We start from the raw sequence: 23,724 nt of genomic DNA, 5'->3' as shown, positions 1-23,724 counted from the left end.
GTTTGGGGTGACATTCTTACTTCTTAAGTATTCATGTTTGTTGCTTCCTGTAACATCATGAATTGGGAAAAGTGGAGCAAATACAATTAAAGGTTCTTTCACTCCCTCCCCTCAAAAAACCAAAGAAGCACTAAGACCTGACTGAGAAGAATTTTGAAAAACATAAACATGTCTTGCTATTGCATAATATATCTTTTCATTTACATTCAGAATGAGTGAAATAATGGAATTACTGTTCATTAAAATTTAGTAACTGATGTTGAACAACTTACTGAATTGTTCCCTGTCTCCTGGCTTTAAATTGTCCCAGTCATAAGACATCTGGACCAAAACAGAAGGCTCCATATATCTTTAAGGAAAATACCTATTTGTCCTGGTTTCGTCTGGGATAGTTAATTTTCTTCCTAGTAGCTGGCATAGTGCTGTGTTTTGGATTTAGTAGGAGAAGAATGCTGATAACACACTGATGTTTTAGTTGTTGCTAAGTCCTGCTTATGCTGGTCAAGGACTTTTCAGCCTCCCATGCTCTGCCAGGTGCACAAGAAGCTGGGAGGGGGCACAGCCAGGACAGCTGACCCAAACTGCCCAAAGGGCTATTCCATACCATATGACCTCATGCTCAGTATAGAAACTGGGGGGAGTCGGCGGGGGGGCAGCGATCGCTGCTCGGGAACTGTCTGGGCATCGGTCAGCACGTGGTGAGCAATTGCATTGTGCATCACTTGCTTTGTATATTCTTTTATCATTGTTATTATTATTATTACTACTTTCTCTTCCTCTGCTGTCCTCTTAAGCTGCCTTTACCTCAACCCATGGGTTTTACTTTTTTTTCCCCGATTCTCTCCCCCATCCGGCCGCGGGGGGGGAGAGTGAGCGAGCGGCTGCGTGGTGCTTAGTTGCCAACTGGCGTTAAACCACACCACCATTCTAAAAGCACATTAAGTCAGTAACTTAGGAGCAGGATGGAAGATTTGATATTTGGAGTCTTTGGCATATTTAGCACTGGGTTCAGTTGATGTCTGCAGTTTTGTTTTTAAACCAGCATCTTAATTTCCATGTCATAAGCATACTCCTGTTTAGCATGAGTTAACTGTGGTATGGTATGCTAAATATCACTCATGCACACAACCTTATTATTAGGCTACAGAATCCACACTTCTGAAATACAGTGTTTGCTGTAACTAAAAGCATATTTGAATGACCTACTAAATGTGTATGAAGTATTATATACATTTATGTATTCTATAATGTGAAAGTTTATAATGAATCTAAGAACATCTTGGGTTTTTACAAGAATTAGACTTAATAATTTTAAATATAGCTCTGTACTCTGCATATAAACAACTAAAACCTACAGTTATAAATTGTATAGGATTGACATTTTTTTCAGTAGGAAGTTATCCAGAGTTTAGTACTTACTTGAAATACAAAGCCAAGTCAGTTGCTATTATTGCAACTTCGAATAAATGTAGAACAGTTTCAAACTGGCGCTTATTTAGGTTCTGGAAGATGTTTAAACTCTGCAAGATGGAAAGTTTACAAATTCAATTCCTTTTATAACACTGTCTTTGGTTTGTACTACACAGGTTGTCTCAGAACAGTATAACAAAATTGGCCAACTACAGTCCCTAAATTAAAATAATGCTACAAATGAAAAATTATTCAGTTGGTAAAGATGGCCCTTATTCATGGCTAATAAATGGCTAAATAACTGCGTGAATGATAGGTGGATCTAAGATGCTGCACCCAGAGGCTGCACAAGTAACTCAGTCCACAGTGACTCAAACAGTTGCAAGTCCTGCTATTGCCATATATAAATTAAAACCAAAGAAAGGCACCTGTATGCCACATAATTAGTAAAGAAGTGGCAGTTCTTCGTAATTTCTTTACAGTTGACATTCCATAAACCTAATTTTCCTAGACATTTTAGAGCTTCACAGTAGACACCTTTTCCTCCTGTTAACCTGGGTGACCGCAATTGCCCGCAGTGCTGTTGGGGACCTACTATAGCAAGTGCAATGGCCTTTTCCTCAGGCAAAGGGAGTGACAGCATCACGCTCAGCATTTTTCCAAGTGTCCTGGTTTTCTTTACCTCGTTAACTGAGGGGACAATACCTGTGAGAGCACGGGGCACAGCGATGCCGCTGTTGAGAGCCTCCAGAGATCTTGACAACTGCTCCAGCAAAGAGCAGGGGTTAGTCCCTGGCATCTCATATTTGAAAAAGTACATTGCCATCAATAAAGGTAAAGGTGGTTTCTGGGGGTTTTTTAAATCATAAATCTTCTGGGCTTTTTATGATCATAGTGCTACTCGTTAGTGTAGGGATCTATTCTCTGGCCTCATGAGGTCAGGAAATAGCATCGCCACAGGGAGAGGAAATGGAAAATGATGGTGGAAGTGATTGCTTGCCATCCTACTGCGAACAAGTGGGATGGAAGGGGCACATGTGTTCAAGCCTTGCCTGTTAAATCTCTTCTTCCCCTGCAAAATAGGTCGTAAAGAGTTGTAAATAATCTCTTTCCTTGTAGCCAGGACAGACCAGGCACCACTGAGGGAAGGATGGCTGACCCCTACCAGTGGAGCAGGGCTCTGTGGGGCAGAGGGCCCTGGCGGGCTGCACTGCCACCATTTTGTTGAGCCTGAGGAGACTGCGGTGGGTGGGGAGCCTCACCCCTGCAGCTGCTGGGGAAGGGCAGCTGAGGGCATCTGCCGAATTCAGGGCAGGTCAGTAATGGGACCTGCGGCAGAGCCTCATGATACGGCCTTCTCCCTTTTAGCAAGGTAAGGTGGGGGGGGGGGTCTGGCCTGGGGGTAAGGGGACCTCCATAAACAGCTCCATCCCTTTGCTCCTCAGCTGCCAGAGCCAGCAGCTGAACTCAGACCTCCTGAACCAAGGGCAGCAGTTTAATTACAACTTTTTGTATGTATGTATTGTATTTTCTGCTTTCAGCATCAGCTGTTTTGAGAAGGTGGAGAAAACCTGAGGAGTGTGAGGCCCAGAGGAAAAGCTTTTCTATCTTGAGTGAGTCTGTTTCTGGTGGAATTACTGATGTTTCTATAGAAGTGGACAATGCATAAGAATTTGGCTTACATTTCTGAATTTTAGCATAATTTCTTAATCTGGACGTAGAGGAATGAATGAGACAGTGAAATTTGGAACATCATAACTTAATTGCATCTTTTGCATTGATCAGTGTGAGCAAAAGGTTCATGCAGACATACCTCATCTTGCAGTAGGGTTTTACTGTACTCTAGGTGATGCCTTTCTAAAATGGAAGAGCCATGAAGTTTTGCCAGCGGAGCAGCTGACCTGTTGAAAAAGAAGCAATTATTTATAAGATTTTGGAGGCAATATTTTTGATTCAGGATTCAGATTTCTAGCATTAAAATGCTTCTGATCTGCATGTTCAATAGTTTAATCTATGTATCTTAACCATTGGTATGATGCGGAGCAAAAGAAATACTTGTTTACCTTCATTCTTGTGACTGAGTAATGATGGAAGTTGGAGAGCTCTGGGTGTTCAGTGCCCACTAAAGTCAAAGGTGTGATTAGATGCCTCAAAACTCTAAAACTGTTTTTTAAAACATGCCTCTATTTTGTCTTGCACATTCAGTTTTGCTGTCTGTTTAATCTGCACACCTTCTGTGTACCTTAAAAATAGTTTATGCATCTTTTACTATTTATTCTGTGGCACGGCTTTTGAACCTCTTGTCTGTCTGTAATGACTGTGGACCATGTCTCCTGTGATTCTAACTTACTGTAAGTTCAACCTAAAGCAACAGTATAATGGAGTTTAATTCCTCTAATGCCCTTGGGCTCCTCCCCTCCCTCAAAATCACTGTTTTATGGACTGAGTAAGTCCTGACAGCTCAGGTGTGTTCAGTGTTATCACAGAGCTCAAAGCATTCCTCTGACATTGGGCTAAGCTTCAAGCAGAGGAAATTCTGTATCAGACTATGGTAGCAAGAGGAAGGGAGAAGTGTCCTATCTACAAAGGCTCCAGGTGCTCCTGCATGTTTGGAAGTGTATTTTCCTCTTTTCTTCCCTTGGCTAATAACTCCGTTCCTCAGATAACCCAAGGTGTATTGCTACATGCTACCTATATTTTCTGACTTGTGATTAGGACTGTCATGGTAAAGCCTGGTAACTTATTTATAAATAGCTTTACTGCGTATGACCTCATGTAGAGGGCTTTCAGCTAGGGAAGAACACAGTAGGAAGATTTAAAATCTCCCTTAAACTTATTTGGATGAGAGGCAATCTGCTGAATAAGAATCAGCGTCTGTCATTCTCTCCTACGTCACCTGGAGAATCCCTGAGAATAATCAGAAAACCCCTTTGCGTCACTGCTCCAGCATGCAGGCTAAAACGCCTCTCCTGGGAGGACTGTAGCCAGGGTCAGAGGAGGATGAATCATTCTGGAGATACAGTTGGTGGGAAACTGTTCTCAGAAAATTATGGTTATAATCTTCTGGTACACATGACATTCTGAGAAACCTGCATTCTCTGGCTAGCATACAGAAACAAGCCCCAACAAGTCGCATAGAAGACTAAATGGTATATTGTTCACTCTTCAGAAGAGTAGCTCTCACCATGATATGTCATGTTGTAATAAAAAGGTAAGTTTAAACCAAAATGAATTAATATTGTTTTATAACAAGCATCTACTAATTAATATTGTTTTATAACAAAAAAGGGAAAAATCACAAATCCTTTAGAATATTTTCTCAGAACAAAAAGGAGCATGAATTGCAAAGCTTAATCTCATGATGTGTAACTTGCTGGCATGTGGACCCAGCGGCAGAACACAAGCTCTTTAGCTCAGAATCCTGTGTAACATGAGGAGATTACACCTCAGGAAATGACCTACATCAATCAGTAAACTGAGTGGGTGGGGAACAACTGAACTAGTGAAATCACACAGTAAAAAACAGAGAAAAAGAATGGATCTTAAATGCTGTCTCCCTCTAAACCAGCCCTTGTCTATGCCACATTCTGAATCCCGCTCCAGAAAAGTGCTTATGCCCTGGCTTGAAAAAAAGTAATCCAGTTAGGGATTTTAATTTACTTTTCTCATTTCTTTGTGGCCTCATGTGCATGAAGCTCTGCTACAATCCAAAGATGCAAGAGCTTAGTTGCTCTTAAAAATGAATTGCTGCTCCAGGAGATCCTTCTAAGATTCTGCTTTTGCATTTTGTCTTTGTGTTTCAGCTGTCATGACAAATGCTGAGGCAGAAATCTTCTGTAAGATAAATGTTCATTCAGGCCAGATGAATATGAAATATATACCTTATATTTTTGCAAGTTTTGACATTTTTTTTTCATTTGCCACTAAAAATGCTACACATCCATATATTTGAGCATTTGTACTTACTTCATCTGATACAAGTTATTGGTCCCTCTGTGATCAATGTCATGGCAGAAAGCAGCAGCAACCATGGCAAAGGCTTCTAGATCAGTATAGTATTTCTTTATTTTGCCTGTCTGTAAAAGAAAACAGACAATTCTGAGTGTGTATCTTCCTGAATTTTCCAGTTGGAATTGAAAGGAAAACTAAATAATGAATGTAAGGTTAATATTAGCAACATTACCATCAGCAGAGTAAACATTGTTTGTCCCACATTGAATCCATGTCGCCAGTTATGGTAAGTGATATCTCGATAACCCTTCCTGACTGTGTACATCCATCTTGTAAGGACCTATTATGAACAAAAGTGATTAATACTGTGCTGTTAATTGAAACAAAATGATGTAATTCCTATAAAATTACTGGAATATACTATGAAATTACTGTAATAATGTACAAGTTCTATGAAGATAATTGCTTTTCATTGAATTAAACATGGAACCAGCAAATTGTTCTTATGTAAATGCATGTTGGTTTAATTCCTTCTATAGCTCACACAATTTCAGGATTAGTTTTAAGTCTTCATGACAAATATGCAAATGTTTAATTTAGAATGGAAAACTGTTATCCATACCACTAATTTTTTAGTATTGCCTACTTCTATATTAAAGTACCTAGAGTCAGCTATTTTTATTCTATCTTAAAATAAATATAAACAAGACAAAATAAATCAGACCTCAGCTGGGACTTTGAACTTTTCAACAACATTTATCTCAAAGAACAGTCGTATTCCACAAGTTATCAGGCCATGCTCTGTAACAGGAAAGTCACTAAAGCGGAATTCGTACAGTTCTAAATCTTTTGGATCAGGTAATTCTTCTTTCTGTTAGGAAAAGTCAAAAACACAAGGGTTTTTCTGGCAAGAACAAAGCTGGAAAAACTTCTTAATTTTCTTTTCTGACTTCAGTAGAAACATTGCCTAAGGACAGTATGCTTACTAGATCTTCAAAGGCCTCAGGTTTCAGTACAAAGTAGTATGTATTAAGTTCTGAAACACAATCATGATACTGCTGGCTTTCTTCCCAAAGAGGATAGGTAAAAGTCTTGGCCAGATGGTGTTTCTTGCTACTGTGAATTCCAACACAATCTGTTGTGAACGTCTCAACATTTCCTTAGTTCAGAAATCTCAGGCCTTGGAATTTCTCCTTCCTGGTATAAAATCCTATGATTCTCCCACTTTTAGCCTAATCTCAAGGTTGCAGTTCATCTTTTTCACAACCAAAATTATTCTTGTTGAGTGTTGGTCTTCCCTTTTGGCTCTTACGATAGTGAAGAATACAGTGACCAAAACCAACCTGTCTAGAACAAAACATTTGTCATTTTTACAGTAGAATGAAGTATAACAATAATATTTTTTTTTAATAACAGAAGGCTTGCTTGCATGCCTACTTACCCATAGCCTTACCCTCTCTTGGAGACACTATAGGCAAGCAAAGATTCCTGTAATTTTTTAACCTCTGGAGTGCTGTTGGTGGGTTTGTTTCTGCTCCACAACCAACTCTCAAAATCAGTCTGTGTTACCCTGCCTCCTGTGACAGTCTCTCCTTGTCTGTGATAGCCTGTATACACTTAATAGACAAACCTGTAAGGTTGATGTGGCACATGGAAAGTGGGCTGGAAGATCCTACAAGGTCAGATGTAAAAATTCACAAATCTTATCTGTGTTCTTGTTTGTCTGCTTGCAGTAGATTATTGACTGCTTGGCTCTTGAATGATCTCAGTATATGCATAAAGTAAAAATTGTTACAATGCTTAAATGTACAAAGTATATAGTATTTATGGTTATTATGGCTTACTTCAAATCCCTTAGAGTAATTTCCTTTCTAGTGCTGTAGTTGGTGGTAATTCTGTCCTAGTCATTGCTTTTCTGTAGTTTACAACAGTCTGTTCTGAACAATCCTGACCACTGATGAAAATGAGGGATCGTTCTAGAAGTAGTGGACTGTATAAGTGCATAATCTTTTCCCCATGCACTAAATTTCATTAGAGGCTGTCTGGATGCCATTCAGAGGTTTTTCTCTTTCTGAAGGGCAGATACAGAGCTTAGGCCAGCTCTTCCTTGTGCTGAAGAACCTCCGTAAAACATATACTAAATTCTAAAATGCAGAGGACTTGAAAGTTAAGAATCCTGTATTAAATTTAAATTGCCTATTTTGTATACATTATATAGATTCACATTGAATAGCCTAACTGGTAATAGCGATATTAATGAACTGTTCTATAACACTTTTCGTCTGTATATCCCAAAGCCTCGGGAGAGCAGTATTATATTTTAAAGGATGTGCTCCAGTCCAAAGAAGAATTAATTCAGGGAAGTCTGATGCAACACAAAAAATAGATTATATGATCACAGCTACTCCCTTCCTCCACAGTAGTCTATAAATCATCTCCCTTTTACAGATAAGGAAAAAAGATGATGTATGCATATATTTCAACAAACAAGGCTGAACATCCATGCAAAGGTATTTCCTTCTCCCTGGGATTTTCCTTTATATCTACTCTGATCTGAGGTCAAGGACAAGGAAACCTGGAGCAGTGATGTTTTAAGACCCATTACTTTGTGAATCGTCAGATCTAGAAACACCTGCCTTATCCCATTAGCTATCTGGGATTCCAGGTCTTATAATAGGATAAAGCATTTGCATGTAGTCTTGGCAGCGCAGAAGACATTAGACCTTTGAATTTGTGACTCTACAACGTTGAAAGAACTCATTTTAATTGCTTTTTGGAGATTTAAAGATTCATACAAGTATTATGTTTTTACATTTGGAGCCTGTACCCTAATAATCACTTGTTGCTCTACCAGTAGAGAGTTTTTATAATGTTTATCTATTAATATTTGCAATTCTTCATGCAGCTAAATTAAATTTACTTCAAAAGGTATGTGAAGCTATATATGGTCTGTTGATGTTTTTTGTAAATTTGTAAGCTGTGTGAACATCTGTTTTGTGGGAGCCAGTAAAGCCTTAGCACCATTGCATTCTGGCATGCACATTTACATAACTAAAAATAGTTTAATGAGATCTTTTCCTAATGGGTATGTCTACATTAGCAAATGTGGTGTAATAGGAGGAAATATGTGAAGTGGTTGGTACTGGAAGTCAACAGATTTGTGTGTATTTGACTTTTTTTCTTCAGCCTAGCTCTGTTTTGATCCATTAACAGTGGGAGTTCATTCACTGTTTTCCTGGAGCACATCTCTTGTTTCAGATAAAGTAAGGCAGTGCATGTGCACCGGGACTGCTCCACAAGAAAAAATGAAGTGCACTAAGTGAGCACAAAAGGAGTTTTCCTCCAAAAAGGCACTCCCTTTCTAGATTGAAATACTAAGGCAGCCAGAGGACTGCACAGTCTGGAAAAGAAGGTGTCTCATTTTTGTTTTAGCAGTAGCAGAGTTTTAACTGATTAGGTCAAATCTGTTTCATCACTGTGAAGTCACTGATCACTGTCTTTGGACTTCTCTGCCTAAGGTAATGCAGGAAAATTAATCTGAAAGTAGGTTACTTCCACTGGACAATCCTACCTGTGTTCTCTTACTCAACAAAAGTGACCTTACATCAATGCCCCTTCTTTTCTTTTCAAAATTAAATAAATTCAATTATAGGTATAGCACTGTCCCCATGGAAATTTAAAGAAGTTAAACGCTTTAAATGTTAATTCATATAAACGTTTCTATATAACTCTGACTATCCAAGTCTGTTGACATATATTTGGGACAGAATGTTTCTCTGTAGGTAACAGTGGGGTCTGCACATAGAAGAACCAAAGAGGTTGAAGATGTATTATTAAATTAACTCCATCTATCTTGTGGAGCTGATAGCTAAAATCAATTGTATTAATCAGGATTTGGCTATACACAACTTTTTCTATAATGAAGACACATCACTATCCGATATAAACATGCTACCAGAATTTTCAGTTTAATGACTTACCAAAATCCTGATAAGATCCTTTTGATCACATTCTTCTATACTATTTACATTTAATTTCTCCTTGTATTTCTAAAAATGAAAATGAGTAAGAAATTCAGTTTTTGTGTAGCAAATTTCCTAGTTTAATTTTGTGACTGTGGACAGAAACTTACCAGTATAGATTCAACTTCAGAAGGGGTGGCCTTTGTCTGGTACATAAGCATTTCCTGAGCAATGTCTTTCCTGTTTTCAAGCTTGTTCATTTTGTCATAAGTGTCAGTATTTAAAACAGACCACCCCAGGAACTGTGTGAGAGTCTGGAACAAAGCCAAGCAAAGTGGAGATGACACCATGACAATAAAATTAAACTGACAACTTTTCTTAAACTCCAGTTTCTGGTAGTGCCCTTTGAAAAGCATTGTGTAACTCTACTTGTTAGAGGCCTTTACCTTCCATCAACAGGTTCTGTTAGCACCTCACAGCTTTTAATGGCGTTGTTTGTCTCAACCTAGTAATTAAGGGCCCATACTCCCATTTTGTATGCTGGACTTTGAGGCTTATGAAGCTGAAGTTAGCTGAGTGGACCTGGATACACTATGTAGCATCTTATCTTGCCCAGGTGTATGTGATCATGAACACTCTGGGAACTCCCATGACCACAGGCCCGATATCCATTGGCAGGCAGCACGCCATACCTGCTTACCCACAGCTAGTTAGGAGAAGCTGACCATCACTAAAAAGTCAAATGATTAAAATTATATCTGATGTTTGTTCGTTATTGGAATGTAAATGATCTCTCTCAAAATTTCAGGTTTATAAAGGGAAATAAAATTTATGGTTCGTAAGAAACTATAGTGAAGAGGACAGACCTTTGGTTAGATGTTAATATAGCCTATTTGAAAATTTTTAGACATTTTAAAATGACTCTTTACAATAATATTTTTATTAACATCATATGGTTCCTTAAAGCCTCTAATCCTGTTCAGCTTACTTCAATGATCTGTTCATCATACTCGTCAAAAGGTTTTCCATCTTTCCTATTGTAAAATGTTGCAACTCCCACAATTTCTTCTTTTTTGTTGACAATAGGCAATGACAGGACATTTTTGATAACCCATCCGGTCTCATCCACTGGTCCTTTCTGTAGGAAAGCCAAAGAACAGGAAATGTATATTTCTTTGAAAGTAGTGATACAGCTATTGATTGATATAGGTGAGGTAACACTAAGACCTGTGCATCACAAACAAAGGAGAAATTATTTATGTAACCAACTGTATAATTGGTGGAAAGCATTAGCATATTTTTCTACAATATCTGTAATTATTAACTTTACTGGAATTACCTGAAATGTGAAATACTCATCTGCGGGTGCATTCATCATGTTACAAATCTGCAGCATAAAGAAAAGGAGACATTGTTTAAATGGAATATAATGTGCACCAAGACTTGGTCTGATATTTTAAAAAGGCATGTTTATTTTCTAAGCTAACAACACTGAGCAGCCTAGCTAGCTACAGAAATTAAAACTTTTCCTATTAAATTAGATGTGTTTATTCTAACGGACGTCATTCTGGAGTGCTTGTAGCAAAGTCCCTAATGTATGATGTCTCACAGTGCATAAGCATAACGGTTAAGAAAATCACTTCCAGTTTAAAATGGCTTGGGGATTTATTGAAAGAAATAACTGAGTACTAAGGGGTCTGTCCTTACTGCTATTAAAAATGCCATAGGATTACTAATAACTGTCATACATCACAACTTTGAATTACGTATATTGTCTGCACAAGAAGAGATAAGAAAAGAAAATTTTAGAACTGTGTGTATGATGATTTTCTTTGACATTTTGTTGTGAGACTTAGTTAGCACACCTGGAAAGTGACATCAGACACACATTATTCCCCTGATGTCACCACAATCAGAGGGAAATTTTCCTCATGTTTTGGCCATTTGTGCTGAGGGCTTGTCTCCATCTAGACTGCTGATTCATGTGATTTCACTAGCAACCAGTGACACTGAAAGCAGCACGGTATTTGTGTGGAGGTTTTTGATTATGGGGAGATTTGGGGGTTTTTTTGTTCAATCAGAAGTACTGCATGAACTAAAACTTTTAGTTTTTACTTTTCCTATGAACTTACAAATCCATTTTCAGCAACATATGTTGGTAATCCACTGACAAGACACCAGTGATCTGCTGGAGGTGACCTTTAGAGAGAGAATGAAATTAAATGATTTCTACAACACAGACGTGTTATTATTCTATCCTAGCAATGTATCTAATTACCACACATTTGCAGGCTGCCAATGAATACTCACGGAATTACTTTGATTTCTTCTTTTCCATGTAAAATATAGTCAATAATCTTATAAAAGTTGACTTCCTAAATAAAAAGAGAAAACCCTGTAGGTGACCTGTACAACCTCAACGTCAAAATTAAGATTCATAAAAAGAAAAAATTAATATCCTCACTCGTCCATCAGGTGTCTTGGGGCCTTTGTAAGGCTCTGCCTCCCCCAGCCGGATTGGCCACTCATCGTAGAATTCCTGAGAAAATGATGCACAGAGTTTAGCAAATGGAGGGGAAAAAAAAAAAAATCAGCTCTGTGTTCATAGATATCATGATATTTGTGGATAGCAATTTTATTTTCCTTCTCCATATCTGTACTGTCACATTTTAGACAATATTAAGAAAACACTGTTAAATATATTCAAGGCAAGAAATGTTTACCAGTAAATTGCAGGCTAATCTGAAGCTCATCTCTGGATGATTGCACAGCTTAATTGTTGTTGTAGAAGGCAGGTATTTATAAAGCAATAATCAGACCTGCTCTTCCCTCTTCTACCCTTTCTCACATGGAATTATTAATATGAAAAATTATTTCAGAATTAGCCTGTATGTTTATCATGGTTGTATGCTTTGCCATGCTTACATTTTGCATATAATTTTTGTAATGTGGTTAGATTTTATATAAATTATCCCAAAGGATTAGAAAGCGTGGTAACTTTGTGTCTTGGAGAGACGTGCACTAGAAATATGCAGAACAAATGAATTAGAAGGATGGATTTTGTAACTTAAGGTTAGGAGTAGCACATTTCTAGCAAGTAGGTAAAATGATTGTTACCTTCTCTTTAGTCATGTCCAGCAGACCAACAGAGTATCTTTCACAATTCAAATGCATTCGAATAGTATACAGTGCTTTGTGAAACTGCCGTTCTATATCTGTTAGCTCTTCAAATACTTTGTTGGCAGACCACAAAAGCATCTGTTTACAACAAAAGAGAAAGAGGGTAAACATTCACAAAAGAAAACAAACACATATAAATCCTAGGCATTCCAGAATAAAATGATAAGGTGCATTACTATTATCAAATAAAAAAGTTAAATAGATGCTCTCCTTACTTCAATAAGCTTGCAAGAATATCAAATAGTGGGAATAATAATGGTTTCACACAAAAACAAAGTATTATCATTAATGAATTCTTCTATACCTGACTTCTTCGGGATTCAATATTGTAGAGATACGTCATATGATGATTTCTTAGGACAAAAGATATAAAATTGAGGTATTTTTTAAAGACCTAAAAATGACAAAGAGCAAAAAAAGACAAAAGTATCAAATCAAAAGGTAGATTCACTCAAACTACTTGTTGAACTAACAACTGTACTGTTGTGTGACAGTTGAGGTTATTACCTCTTCATCTTCTTTTGAGAACTCAGTGGCATTTAATTTGTTGAGTGCCATCACAACAGCAAGCACCTCTTTACCCTGCATAATTGGGGTTGCCAACATGTTGATTGTTGTATAACCAGTTTTTTTGTCCAGAAAGTCAGAAAAATGGTTGTTCTGAAAGAAAAAAAAAAAAAAAAAAAAAGCACAAATGAAACACATAACAATTAATTACCATGCCAAGAGCAAATGATAATTTCATTTGATAATTTATTTTTGCGATGCTATGAGCACAGTTTCACAGTGCTGTAGGTTATACTCACAAAAAACATTATTATTATTTAACCCAGTCTTGCAGAGTTATATGTACAAGCTTAACTTAGGCATTGGTTATGAATATAGCTTCTGAAACCAAGCTCTGTGCAGGTTTCTATGAGAATGATGAGGAATTTGAAGAATTAAAAATATGGGAAAATCTAGAATAGAGGAGAGAGTAATATGACTTTGTGGCTACCTGAGTGTCTAATACATATAGCTTGCATGTAAGAGAATTATTTCATAGCTATGTTAATATTTATTATTATTTAATTATTTCTATAGATAAAATTCACTATACTGTCCCATTACACAATGTTTAAAACTACTGTCTGTCCTGAATGTATATGGCTAAGAATGCTTCTGGCAGAGAGGCATCCCCAGCAGGTATGCATCTGGCTGAGCTGTTTCTTACTCCTTCCTATTTGACAGACTCCCATTCCTGCTTCTCCCAGCCCAACATGCTCTTCTGGTGAATGGGAGGGAGTAGGACCAGGGGGATACAGACACAGAGCTGCTTTTGTTGGGCGTGCGATCCTGTGGGAATGAGACCACGTGGCTAATGAATGAGCCACAACTAACTACCCCACCGACTTCATCCTTGAAACCTAGTGCTGAGGAGGGTTTAGTAAAAGCTATTCTCTTCATTCTTTTATGTCAAAAACACGAGGAAGCTAGTTCATGTTTCATGGAAAACTTTTGTTTCCTCATATCAAAGACATTCTTGGTGTCTTCTTTGAAACACTTTAGTGTTCTCTTTTATTTAAAAATGGATTTGAAATTTGTCAGGGAAATCTGTTTGTCAAGGCTTGTGTTTTGTTATGTTCTTACCATAATACATCTAAATGAGCTGAGTTATGAGTTGGGGGATTGAAATCTGTCAATATGTGCATACTGAGAAGTGACATGGTTCTACTAAGCAGCTCTCTTACTAAGGGCTCTCTTACACAGAATTGACTCTCTTAAGGACAGCCTGTGTTATCCCCATAAATCCCACTGAGAAGAATAAAAGTAACCAATGTGTTTTCTCTGTAGTTCAATGTATCGGGCTGTATTTAGGTCCCTGGAAAGTGTAGCCAGTTCCGACTTTTTCTGTTTTTCTCAGAGAAAGGTATAGGGGTACCTCACTTAACAGACATCCAGGGAAAACACCAGTCAATCTGTCTCTTCTACGTAAGAATCAAGTACTGTCCTGCAGTCTGCTAAACAAGTATGTTATTGCATGGAAATACTTGATTTTCTGTGAGATGTATTACCTACTGACATAACCATTCTGGTTTTGGATGTGGTTTTGGGCTTCAGTAACAATTTCTGAATCTCTCACTGTTTTAGCCATTCAAAATAAAGTAAATCAGGTAGAGAATTTGACCCTGTTTTGTAGTTCCTCTGCCTCACCAAGAGCATCTAGCATAATGGCGAAGCCCAAGTTCCTGGGTTTAGAGTGCTGTATGCTGCTGTGAGGGAATAAATAAAAATTGCAGACACTCCTGGATTTCTGAATACTTAAAAGGGACCTGCATACACCAAGTAAGCTGAATCAGCAAGACACAGCTGCTGAGTCTTAATTTGTTTAGTAACTCCAGACTGAAGGTACAAGCAGTGGTGTTCAGAACTGTTCAGAAGCACTTTGGTCACATAATTTTTTGCAGAGGATAGGAAAATTTTAAAGAATGCCAGTTTGTGTTAATAAACAAAAAGTTCAGTAACCACAAGCCATCCTGAGTTGTGCCTAGATAGTGCAATGCAGAAAGATATGTATACCTTGTAACGCATTGGCAGCATTCCCATAGCATATACAGACTCCTATTGCACATGATTTGCATATACAAGCAAAAAATTGTGCTTAGATTTAGGCTTTTCATTATTAAATATTTTGCACATAATTGCTAGGAGTTTTGAAGCCTTTATTTCCAATCAAGGTTTTAAAATATTTTGCCTTGAGAACATAAGCTCCTTTTGTTTTCAAAGAAAATCACTTTTCACAATGTCTGGAAAATCATATTCATAGACAAATAAGCCAGAAATGTGCTCTGCAGTACCAGAGCCAGAAGAGCATCTTGGTGCTCCCTTGAATATATGAATGTGGACACTTAGTCTATTTGAGCCTGAACTTATGAATCCAACCATCTTTTAGAGCAATGTTGTACACTTTCAGCTCTCAGTTAAATCATAAAATAGGCTTTTAAAAAAATGAGGAGAAGGCAATCTGTTGATAATTCCCTAGCTGTAGTACATTTGCAAGCATTTTCTACTAGCTCCATTTAAAGCCAAGATACCTAGCCATTTACTGTACAATGCAGGTATATCCTAAGATGTGCAACATGTCCTGGACTTGCACTAAGCTAGCACCAGCATACAGGAGTGGAAAATCAGGATGCTTCTTTGTGTTCATCTGTCTGTTATAGATGATAGAAGGTAACTGGAGAGGGGTTTGGCAGGCTACTATGTATGTAGCCTATACACTTGAAATTAGTAGTTAATCCATTTCTAAAAATAATTTTTATTTTCCTCATATGGCAGTTACAAATAAACTTGCTTACTGAGACTATACCACATCTGACTCTGAATTGTAGCTAAACAACTGTAAGTTCATGTCTGTAATAAGGTAAAATAAATATAAATGAGAAAAACTCACTTCCCTGGGAGCTACAGGCATTTTGAGAAGAAAGTTAATTTTAAAAGACTGTATGAGCAGATAATACTTAATGATTAGGTAGTTTGGGTTTTAAAAAAAAGAAACAACCAGTGTTACTTTATTGTTTCTGGAAAGTTCTTATTGACGGACTGCCCAGAAGGAACCATCTTGTGTCTCTCATTTCATGGCTCTCCCTGCAGATCTCATTTCCTTTCTTGGGAGTGATATGTTCTTCTATGTTTCCTTTTACCAGTTTTTAAAGACCTTATTTCTTTCATGATGAGTTCTCCTTCATTGGCTGGTTTTAGATATCCCACAATTCTTTAAGCAAACTATGAAAAAGAGCTCTGCAAAAATTTCTGGCCTTTCACAGACTTTATTCTATGCCAAGCTTGAAAGATGATGAAGACCATCATTCCAGTGTTCATTGAACCATCCTACAATATTTAATAAATGAAGCACATCTCCCAATTCGTAACATTGTCTTAGGATTTGCTACACTGTGCTCCAGAACACCAAGCTAAGCCTTGAGCATTTCTGATTGGATTAATGACAAAATGCAGCCTGAGGCAAGTGAGTTTGATGCTATTGGAAACTCCAGGTCAAAGTCTGCAGTGTAAATTATTTGTTGAGTGTAAATTTGATCAAAAAATGCAAACACTGTTGTAAGTAATGAGACAGTGTAACCCTTGTTAATTTTGTTTCCATTGCACAGGTAGAAGTATGTAATTTATACAAATGCAGGAAAGAGAAATGGAGAAGTGTGAAAAGCAACTCAAACCAAAAGTGTAAGGGAACAAGGATCCCTCTTCCCTGTTCACCTAGTCAGGGTGAAGATTCACTGCTCTGGTTGATTTGAAGTAATAGGAACAGCAGCTCAAAGTTTTTAGTACCGACGCTTCTCACACCTCCAGTATACTTGCTTATTCCCAATTGCTTTTGATTTGGCACACCATCAGCATCTTCATTACACATGTGGTTTGAAATTTTGGGAAATGAGACTTTCCTACAAACCTTTGCTTCCTTGACTGGGGGTCTTGCTAGGAAGCAGCATGATGTCATTTTGTTCATGTCCCACAGATGACATTTACACCTTGGTTTTCATATCACCATCACCATTACTCCCATTCAAAAAACTTACTGTTCCTTCCTTCTTGTGTCAACTCCAAGTGACATGTCAGTATCTGCTGTGCAGCCCACCTCTCCATGTTGAGTTTGGCAAAGTGCATCAAATAACACAGTTGAGGAGAAGTGATAAGACTTAATCCTGCAGCTGAGGTGGTAGTGCCAAAGAGAGCAGATGCCTATTTTCCTCCACCTCTTTCCTCTTACAAAGCACAGAGGAAGAATGGCTTTCTGGGACCTCTTGCAGTTATGACTACTTTGCTCATGTTGGGCTGGAGGTTCCGGGTTGGATAGACGAGCTCAGACAGATTAAAATTCATCATGCTTTGGATGTGTGATGACCAGGAGTGGGTCTGGAGTGCTACTGGAACAGGAACCACAGGAACCTCTGACATCAGGATCTGGTGGCACACTCTTATCATTATCACACATTTATTTGCACCATCTTTATATGTTTGTGTTTTTCTTTCTGGTAGCCCTGCAGTATTTTCTCCTCTTCCTGACATTTTGTTCTCCCACTGATTGTCCTGTATTGGCTCAGATTTCTCAAACAAAAATTTTACCACTGAGTAGGTGGTATTGGTGTGCTGTATTGTTTTATCTCTTATTTCTGCTTATCCTAATTTCAACTCACAAATGTTTTTGTTTCAAAATGGTATAATTGAGTATGAATGGAAAATAAAAAGTACCTACCATCAGCTATGAAAATGTCATCAGTCTGATTCAAAACCAAAACCAATTAACTAAATGAGTTGGCCATTCATTAGGCCATACTCAAAAAATCATGTATTGTCCAGGATATAAGGCAACTACATTTTGACATGTAACTTATTAGCATTACAGAACAAATTGACTTTGGTATCTTCAAGATCACTAGAGTTTTGAAACTGAATCAAGCAGAAATTAACATATATTTAACAGCATTTAATGCCACTGAAATGTCTGCTTGTTATTTGCCATATGTAGTGGCTATTTTGCAACTTTTTGAAATTGAATCTGTATTATATTGGTTTAAGTATTTTTTTCACATAAAACAAGAAAATTAGGCTAAAAGGGAGCTTTTAATTTTAATTTTTAATGTTCATTCTTTTCTTCAATTTTGGGACCTTTCCTGTTTTAACACATGTTAATTCAAGGAAAGAATTAAAGGTTTGGGTTTTTATTCTGGAAGGCACGATTAACAGAAACTTGTTCTGGTGTTAAAATATTTTCTTGTAAGTTGACTGAATCTTTGTCTTTATAACAGATTGGAACATGTTTCCATTTTTCCAGTTAATAATTACTATACTGAGTGTAAGTTTATGACAATCTGTTTTTTATTATCAAGATGATAAGATGAAATTGAGGAGCAGACATTAACATTTACAATGCAAGTTCTTCCCAGTTAAAAGTCTACCTTTCCATTTTTCCCCCATTTTCAGTTTATCTTGGGATTGTTTCTTTCAATTCGCGTTACTTTCCAGACATTCAGGAAGGCAGTACTTCTGTAGTATTGTGTATCTTTGCTCTCATTTCTTCTCATCTTAACAACTCTGAGTTTGTTTCTCAAGAACTTCCCTCTGACATTAATTTAACAATCTTCCTCTGGCCTTTGAAGCTTTTTTAAACATACTCTGCCTTGTCAATATGTTGGATATTTGGATTTCTTCTCCAAGATCACATTGTGAGGGGACTAGCAGAACGTGAGTTGGGAACTGAGACATCTTATTAGCAAGTGACTGCCCTGCTACCAGCTCCACCATAAAGTGACTCCATTCTTTCAGTTTTCAGGGCAACTAATTGTGTCATTGACCATCTTGCTCTCTCCTGTACTTTCCCACTGCTTCATATTTTTGACACTGATGCATCCGATTCCAGCAATGTCTTCTTGCCCTAGGAGGGAGTCTAAGACCAACACCTGGTCCCAGGACCACTGCTGTGTGTTACCAGAGCAACTGTTGACACACAGCAGCTGGATGACAGGTCCATGTCCAGGTCTCCTCACTACCACATGGGAGTTTGAACCACTGAGCTGCAAACCCATGCTTCCCTTTACCCTTTTCTCTCCCCTCTGCGAATAATCTTTAATTTATTTTACAGTTTGGTGTAGATTCAAGAAGAGGGATGGAGCATCTCTTCTTCCTCATTCCAGGCTCAGACAGCCCGGAGTCTGGGGACCAGCACATTCCCACAAATCTGAAACTCCTGTCACTTCAGACAGGCCTGGAATTAAAGTCTCTCCCACCCTTGCATTAAAGAGAAGTAAAGCTCCCAGAAAAAAAAAAGACTCGTGCAAACTGAAGCTGGCTCAGTTTACAAAGGGATAAGTGCTTGCAACTGAATGGTATATTTGTTTTGTATCATAAGTTTCCAGTGGTTAAATTAGGTGCCACAACGATCACTGCTCTGGCTGCTTAATCTGAGTTGGAAGCACCAGAATCTCTCCACACTGTTGCTTCTTCACTGGGTATTGTGGATTCCAGTGCAGGACCTCTAAAAATGAGGGCATGTCATTTCAGCATCAGAACATTTGAGTCTCTTTATGGATCTAATCCAAAAGCCTTCACTTCTTTTGAAGCATTTTTTCACCATTTATATAATTTTATACTCTACTATAACCAGGAATATTATTTTTTGAGTTTCCAATCCTCAGTTAAATCTTTGTCTTCAAATATCTCTGAATTAAGAGGAATAATGCAATAATTTAAATACATGATGGATTAAAGCAAGTATATATAGTCTTTATTATTGGTTCTTACAGGCTGAGAATGTGAGATTTTGATTCCCCAGAAGACATGCTCCTTATTTAACTATTTCTTAGTTCTTAGTTTTATTTGGAAATAATGCCTTGGCAAAAGATGTAAGGTAATTGTACTCTTTATCATGTTGTCTGTGTTATCAGTTAATATTTAAAGAATACTAATAGACATATCAAATTTTATGCAGTCTATTGTTTTACTTTGGAATATTTGAGTCACATCCTTTGCCAGACCCTCGGAATAATGTGAGGGAAATTATTAGGGTAGTGGTCCTGCCTGGCCTGCTGTTTCTCACTACTGCTAAATCCTGGATTAAACACTATGAGCTCTCACAGTCAACAGGTCCATAATCTTGGGCGGGGGGGGACTGTTCTGGCTGCTAAGTTAATTACGGAAGGTCTGTATCTTTTCCTCTGCTTTGCTTTTCTGAAGCATTAGTCAGGATGAGGAGCTTCGTCACATTTATTGGTGCCTTTCCAGGTTGAAGGAGATAATCCCTAAAGAACTGGCTACCAAGCACTAAAAGTGGAGTCTTAGGTCTTTTTCAATGATTTATTGCTGTTGTGATCTTCCATTGCATTCACTCTTGTTATAAAGGGGTGGTGATTGAAGCATGAAAATGTCTCACTATGGGTTTGTCAATGTTGTCATGTACTTAAGACTTAAAAAACACTATGCTGTTTGGATATGGATTGTGTCAACAATAGAAAGTGGTTAGACATGACATCTTTAAAGTGCTATAGCCATCTAGAATTATTCCTTGTGCATTTTGTATTCTGACAAGGCAGTACAGGAAAAATTCCTCTCTTGCTTAATGCTGCTTGTCATTTTTTGCTCAGGATTTGGGTAGCAGACAATATAGTTTGACTGAAGTGCATACAAAATGATCTGAAAAATAATTATCGTTTCGAAAATGTGATAAAGGCTTCAGTGGCTGCTTATTTCTGCTGCAATGGACTAATTATATTCCTTAAATGTTACTGACTAAGATGCAGTTCTGGGTTCCTTATGGAGATAAAGATTCTGGTGACATTAGTGGGAGCTTTGCCTGTGTGAGGAGTGTGGATTTGGACACTTGGCTTTTTTTTACAAATAGAATGGAAATGGTGACAATTTTGAGTCCTTCAGGGTTGTTTTTAAATAACAAATCTTGGTGCCAGAGAAGTCTCTGGGAGTTTTGCAATTAACTTATAAAATGTCAATGTTTTGATGGCATTTAGTTACCACATGTGGATTAATGGCAGCATGGTTTAACTGCATTTTTAAGTGTGGGCCTACTGGCATAGACCTCAGTAATCCTAAGAGAGTAAATGGATGCCTAAGTAAAGATTACCTTTGAATGACTGAATAATAGCTGGACAGATATTCAGCCAACGTGAATTAATTTATGAGTGCAAAATGTATACCTAGCAGGACTAGATGGACAGAAAGGTTCTCTTATTTAAGCATATTCAAATTACATTTGTCACAACATTTTGAACAAATCCTATTGCAAATGCAGAAATATTTGGGCAGCCCTGCTCTGGGCACCTCTCACATAATGATATTAAGGAGCAGTGCAGTGTCTGATAGAAGGCACATCTTTCTTGATCCTCCTGATCTTTTCTCATGTAATCATCCTTATGAATTTAGAAGGATTATCCTCCAATCTCCCCATGTGGTGGTAAGAGGCAGTAAGTCAGATGCTTCTTGTCAGAACAGCAGCCATTGAAGAAAGCATCTTAGTGGTCAGTTAAAAATCAACTGATTTGTTTTCTCAAATCAGTCATTCTTCTGTTTGCTCCTGTGATTCCTACTTACATCTGAGGTAGTTTACTATATATTGGAATGTTCTTTTCACATATATATACATTTGTTTCTGAGCTTTAAAAGTAGTCCTTTATTTCTTTACACGTGCCAACTTTTAACATGATAAAATACGTTACTTTATTTTACCTCCTGGAAAACACAGATAATTGCAGTGTTTAAAGATTTTTATTAGTTACATTGACATTAGGACACTGAGGTGGTTTCCATCTCTAAAATGGCCTGGAATTTTAAATTGTCTGTATAGGAAATACCGCGAAGCCAGACTGTCATCTTGTATAATTATCTTGGCACCATTTGATTATGCTGAGCTTTTCCACATAAGACTAAAAAGAAATGACCATGTCACCATTTGATAATATAAGGTTAGCTATTTTTAAACACATCTACAACAAAGCACATTTATGTTTTCCCATGTATTTCAGAGCAGTTTCTGAAGCAGTTCTCATTCATGCATGTGTAATTTCCGTTAGGTCACTCATCATTTTAATTAACATTTGTAATAACCCTTATCAGCACCATAACTAAAGAAAGTGATTCTGTGCAAATTCAACAGCAACTTTGAAAATGTCAGAGCACACGGATCTGGACACACTCAAAACTTGTAGCCATTTTAAATTCAAAGACAGGCTTGAAGCTGAACATATATGTTGACATCATCTTCATCTGGCTTCATTCACCTACTTATAAGGAAGCATCCTCATTACCAAAGCTGCAAACTAATTGTATTTAGAGGTGCATGTATGGCAGCATGGAATGAAAAGGGTGAACACTTGCAAGCCCATACTGGAAAACAGAATAGGAGCCTGCCTTGTTCAACAGAAACACAAGTACTTATTGGTCTCTATTAATCTAATATTCTCCTCCCTTATTATAGTAAATTACATTACAGCTATTGTGCAAGGATACTGGAAATACCTCACTAGGCTACATGATGTGGTTCTACTCGATTTTAAGCTAACTCTGCTGCTGCTTTTCTCATGCTTTTGGTCTGTATTTCTGTCTCTGGAATGTTTTTGAAGAATGACTCTGTACAAGCTCTGCACAGGAAGCTGAGTAAGCAAATGCATAGAAACACATTCCCCAAGAGATCACTTACCTTTTTCACATCAGGTATATTAAAAAACTTCTTGGTATGAGCAACCCATCCTGCTATCCCGATGTCCAGAGGAAAAACAGTCTCATTGTCTGGATTCACCAAATTCTCCTCAAAGCTGGAAGTTGGAGTGACATTGAGAAGCCTGGTGGCTACTTCTGGAATACCATTTCGGGAACGACAAACAAACATACTACACCGATCAGCTGCCAGCAGCTGTGCCAGCCTCTGCAGGGCCTTGTGCACTGTCTTTTCCATAGGGCCTCCTTCATCCTGGATTTCTATTAGCAGCTCAAAAAGTATGTTACACTCCTCCAGCCGGGACATGTCTTTGAAGCTGACTCCTTCCTTCACATCTCCAGGGCTGACTTTAAAGATACTTCCCAGCACTTCTGCCCTCATTTTTCGGTCAAAATAGTCCTTGGCAAACTGGGGGTTGTTCTCCAAGTATTTTTCAACGGCATCTTTATTGACCTCACCCATTTTTGCTGGATTGTTCTTAAGATTTCTTTTAGAACTGCATCACCATCAAAGCAGCAGTGGTAGCAAGAAGTCCTAACTTGATACTAGTAAGAAAATGGTACTTTGTACATATTGTATAGCTCACAGGCATAGTACATTCACCTTCCCCTGTGGCTTCCAAGCCTTCTGAAACTCTTGAGGTATGACAGAAGGCACTGGCTTAGCATCTTCTTAGTGTGAGATCTTGGAGACTGCTAATTAAAGAGATGTCAGGACACTAAACCCCTGAGCATTCTTAGCTCATAAATCCTAAGGGAATAATTTTAGCATTTTAAACTTACCAATTAATTCTTAGACCTTACAACATTGTCTGGTGTGTAGATATGTACACCTGTATGTTATCTCCTTCATTCACAATATATATAGTACTATACACACAAAAGTTTCCATTGAAACTTAATATGAGGAATTCCACTTAGATACTTAACCCACATTATACATGTGTACAGACGTACACATGTGTATTTGTGAGAGGTACTTAAGGGGAGAAAAACAGAATGT

The 23,724-nt window shown here is 37.8% G+C and overlaps 1 protein-coding gene across 2 annotated transcripts in view; it reads right to left on the bottom strand.

The window, feature by feature from the left end:
• PDE6C (phosphodiesterase 6C) overlaps positions 1-23,184 on the bottom strand; it is a 29,019-nt gene extending 5,835 nt beyond the window's left edge. For both annotated transcript variants that reach the window (XM_009485271.2, XM_075717593.1), the window contains exons 1-16: positions 22,705-23,184; positions 13,011-13,163; positions 12,808-12,897; positions 12,441-12,581; positions 11,788-11,862; positions 11,634-11,698; positions 11,456-11,522; positions 10,663-10,710; positions 10,312-10,461; positions 9,494-9,637; positions 9,342-9,410; positions 6,086-6,232; positions 5,594-5,701; positions 5,377-5,486; positions 3,224-3,311; positions 1,420-1,520 (exon numbers count right to left, since the gene is read on the bottom strand). In XM_009485271.2, coding sequence (XP_009483546.1) covers positions 1,420-1,520; positions 3,224-3,311; positions 5,377-5,486; positions 5,594-5,701; positions 6,086-6,232; positions 9,342-9,410; positions 9,494-9,637; positions 10,312-10,461; positions 10,663-10,710; positions 11,456-11,522; positions 11,634-11,698; positions 11,788-11,862; positions 12,441-12,581; positions 12,808-12,897; positions 13,011-13,163; positions 22,705-23,184 — 2,036 coding nt within the window. The remainder of the gene's footprint in view (positions 1-1,419; positions 1,521-3,223; positions 3,312-5,376; positions 5,487-5,593; positions 5,702-6,085; positions 6,233-9,341; positions 9,411-9,493; positions 9,638-10,311; positions 10,462-10,662; positions 10,711-11,455; positions 11,523-11,633; positions 11,699-11,787; positions 11,863-12,440; positions 12,582-12,807; positions 12,898-13,010; positions 13,164-22,704) is intronic.
• Between the last annotated feature and the right edge of the window lie 540 nt (positions 23,185-23,724).

The sequence above is a fragment of the Pelecanus crispus genome, chromosome 10 (genome assembly GCF_030463565.1).
Source record: "Pelecanus crispus isolate bPelCri1 chromosome 10, bPelCri1.pri, whole genome shotgun sequence".
Classification (NCBI taxonomy): Eukaryota; Metazoa; Chordata; class Aves; order Pelecaniformes; family Pelecanidae; genus Pelecanus; species Pelecanus crispus.
Note: the sequence above shows the minus strand (reverse complement) of the source record. Positions and strands in the feature narration are given on the sequence as shown.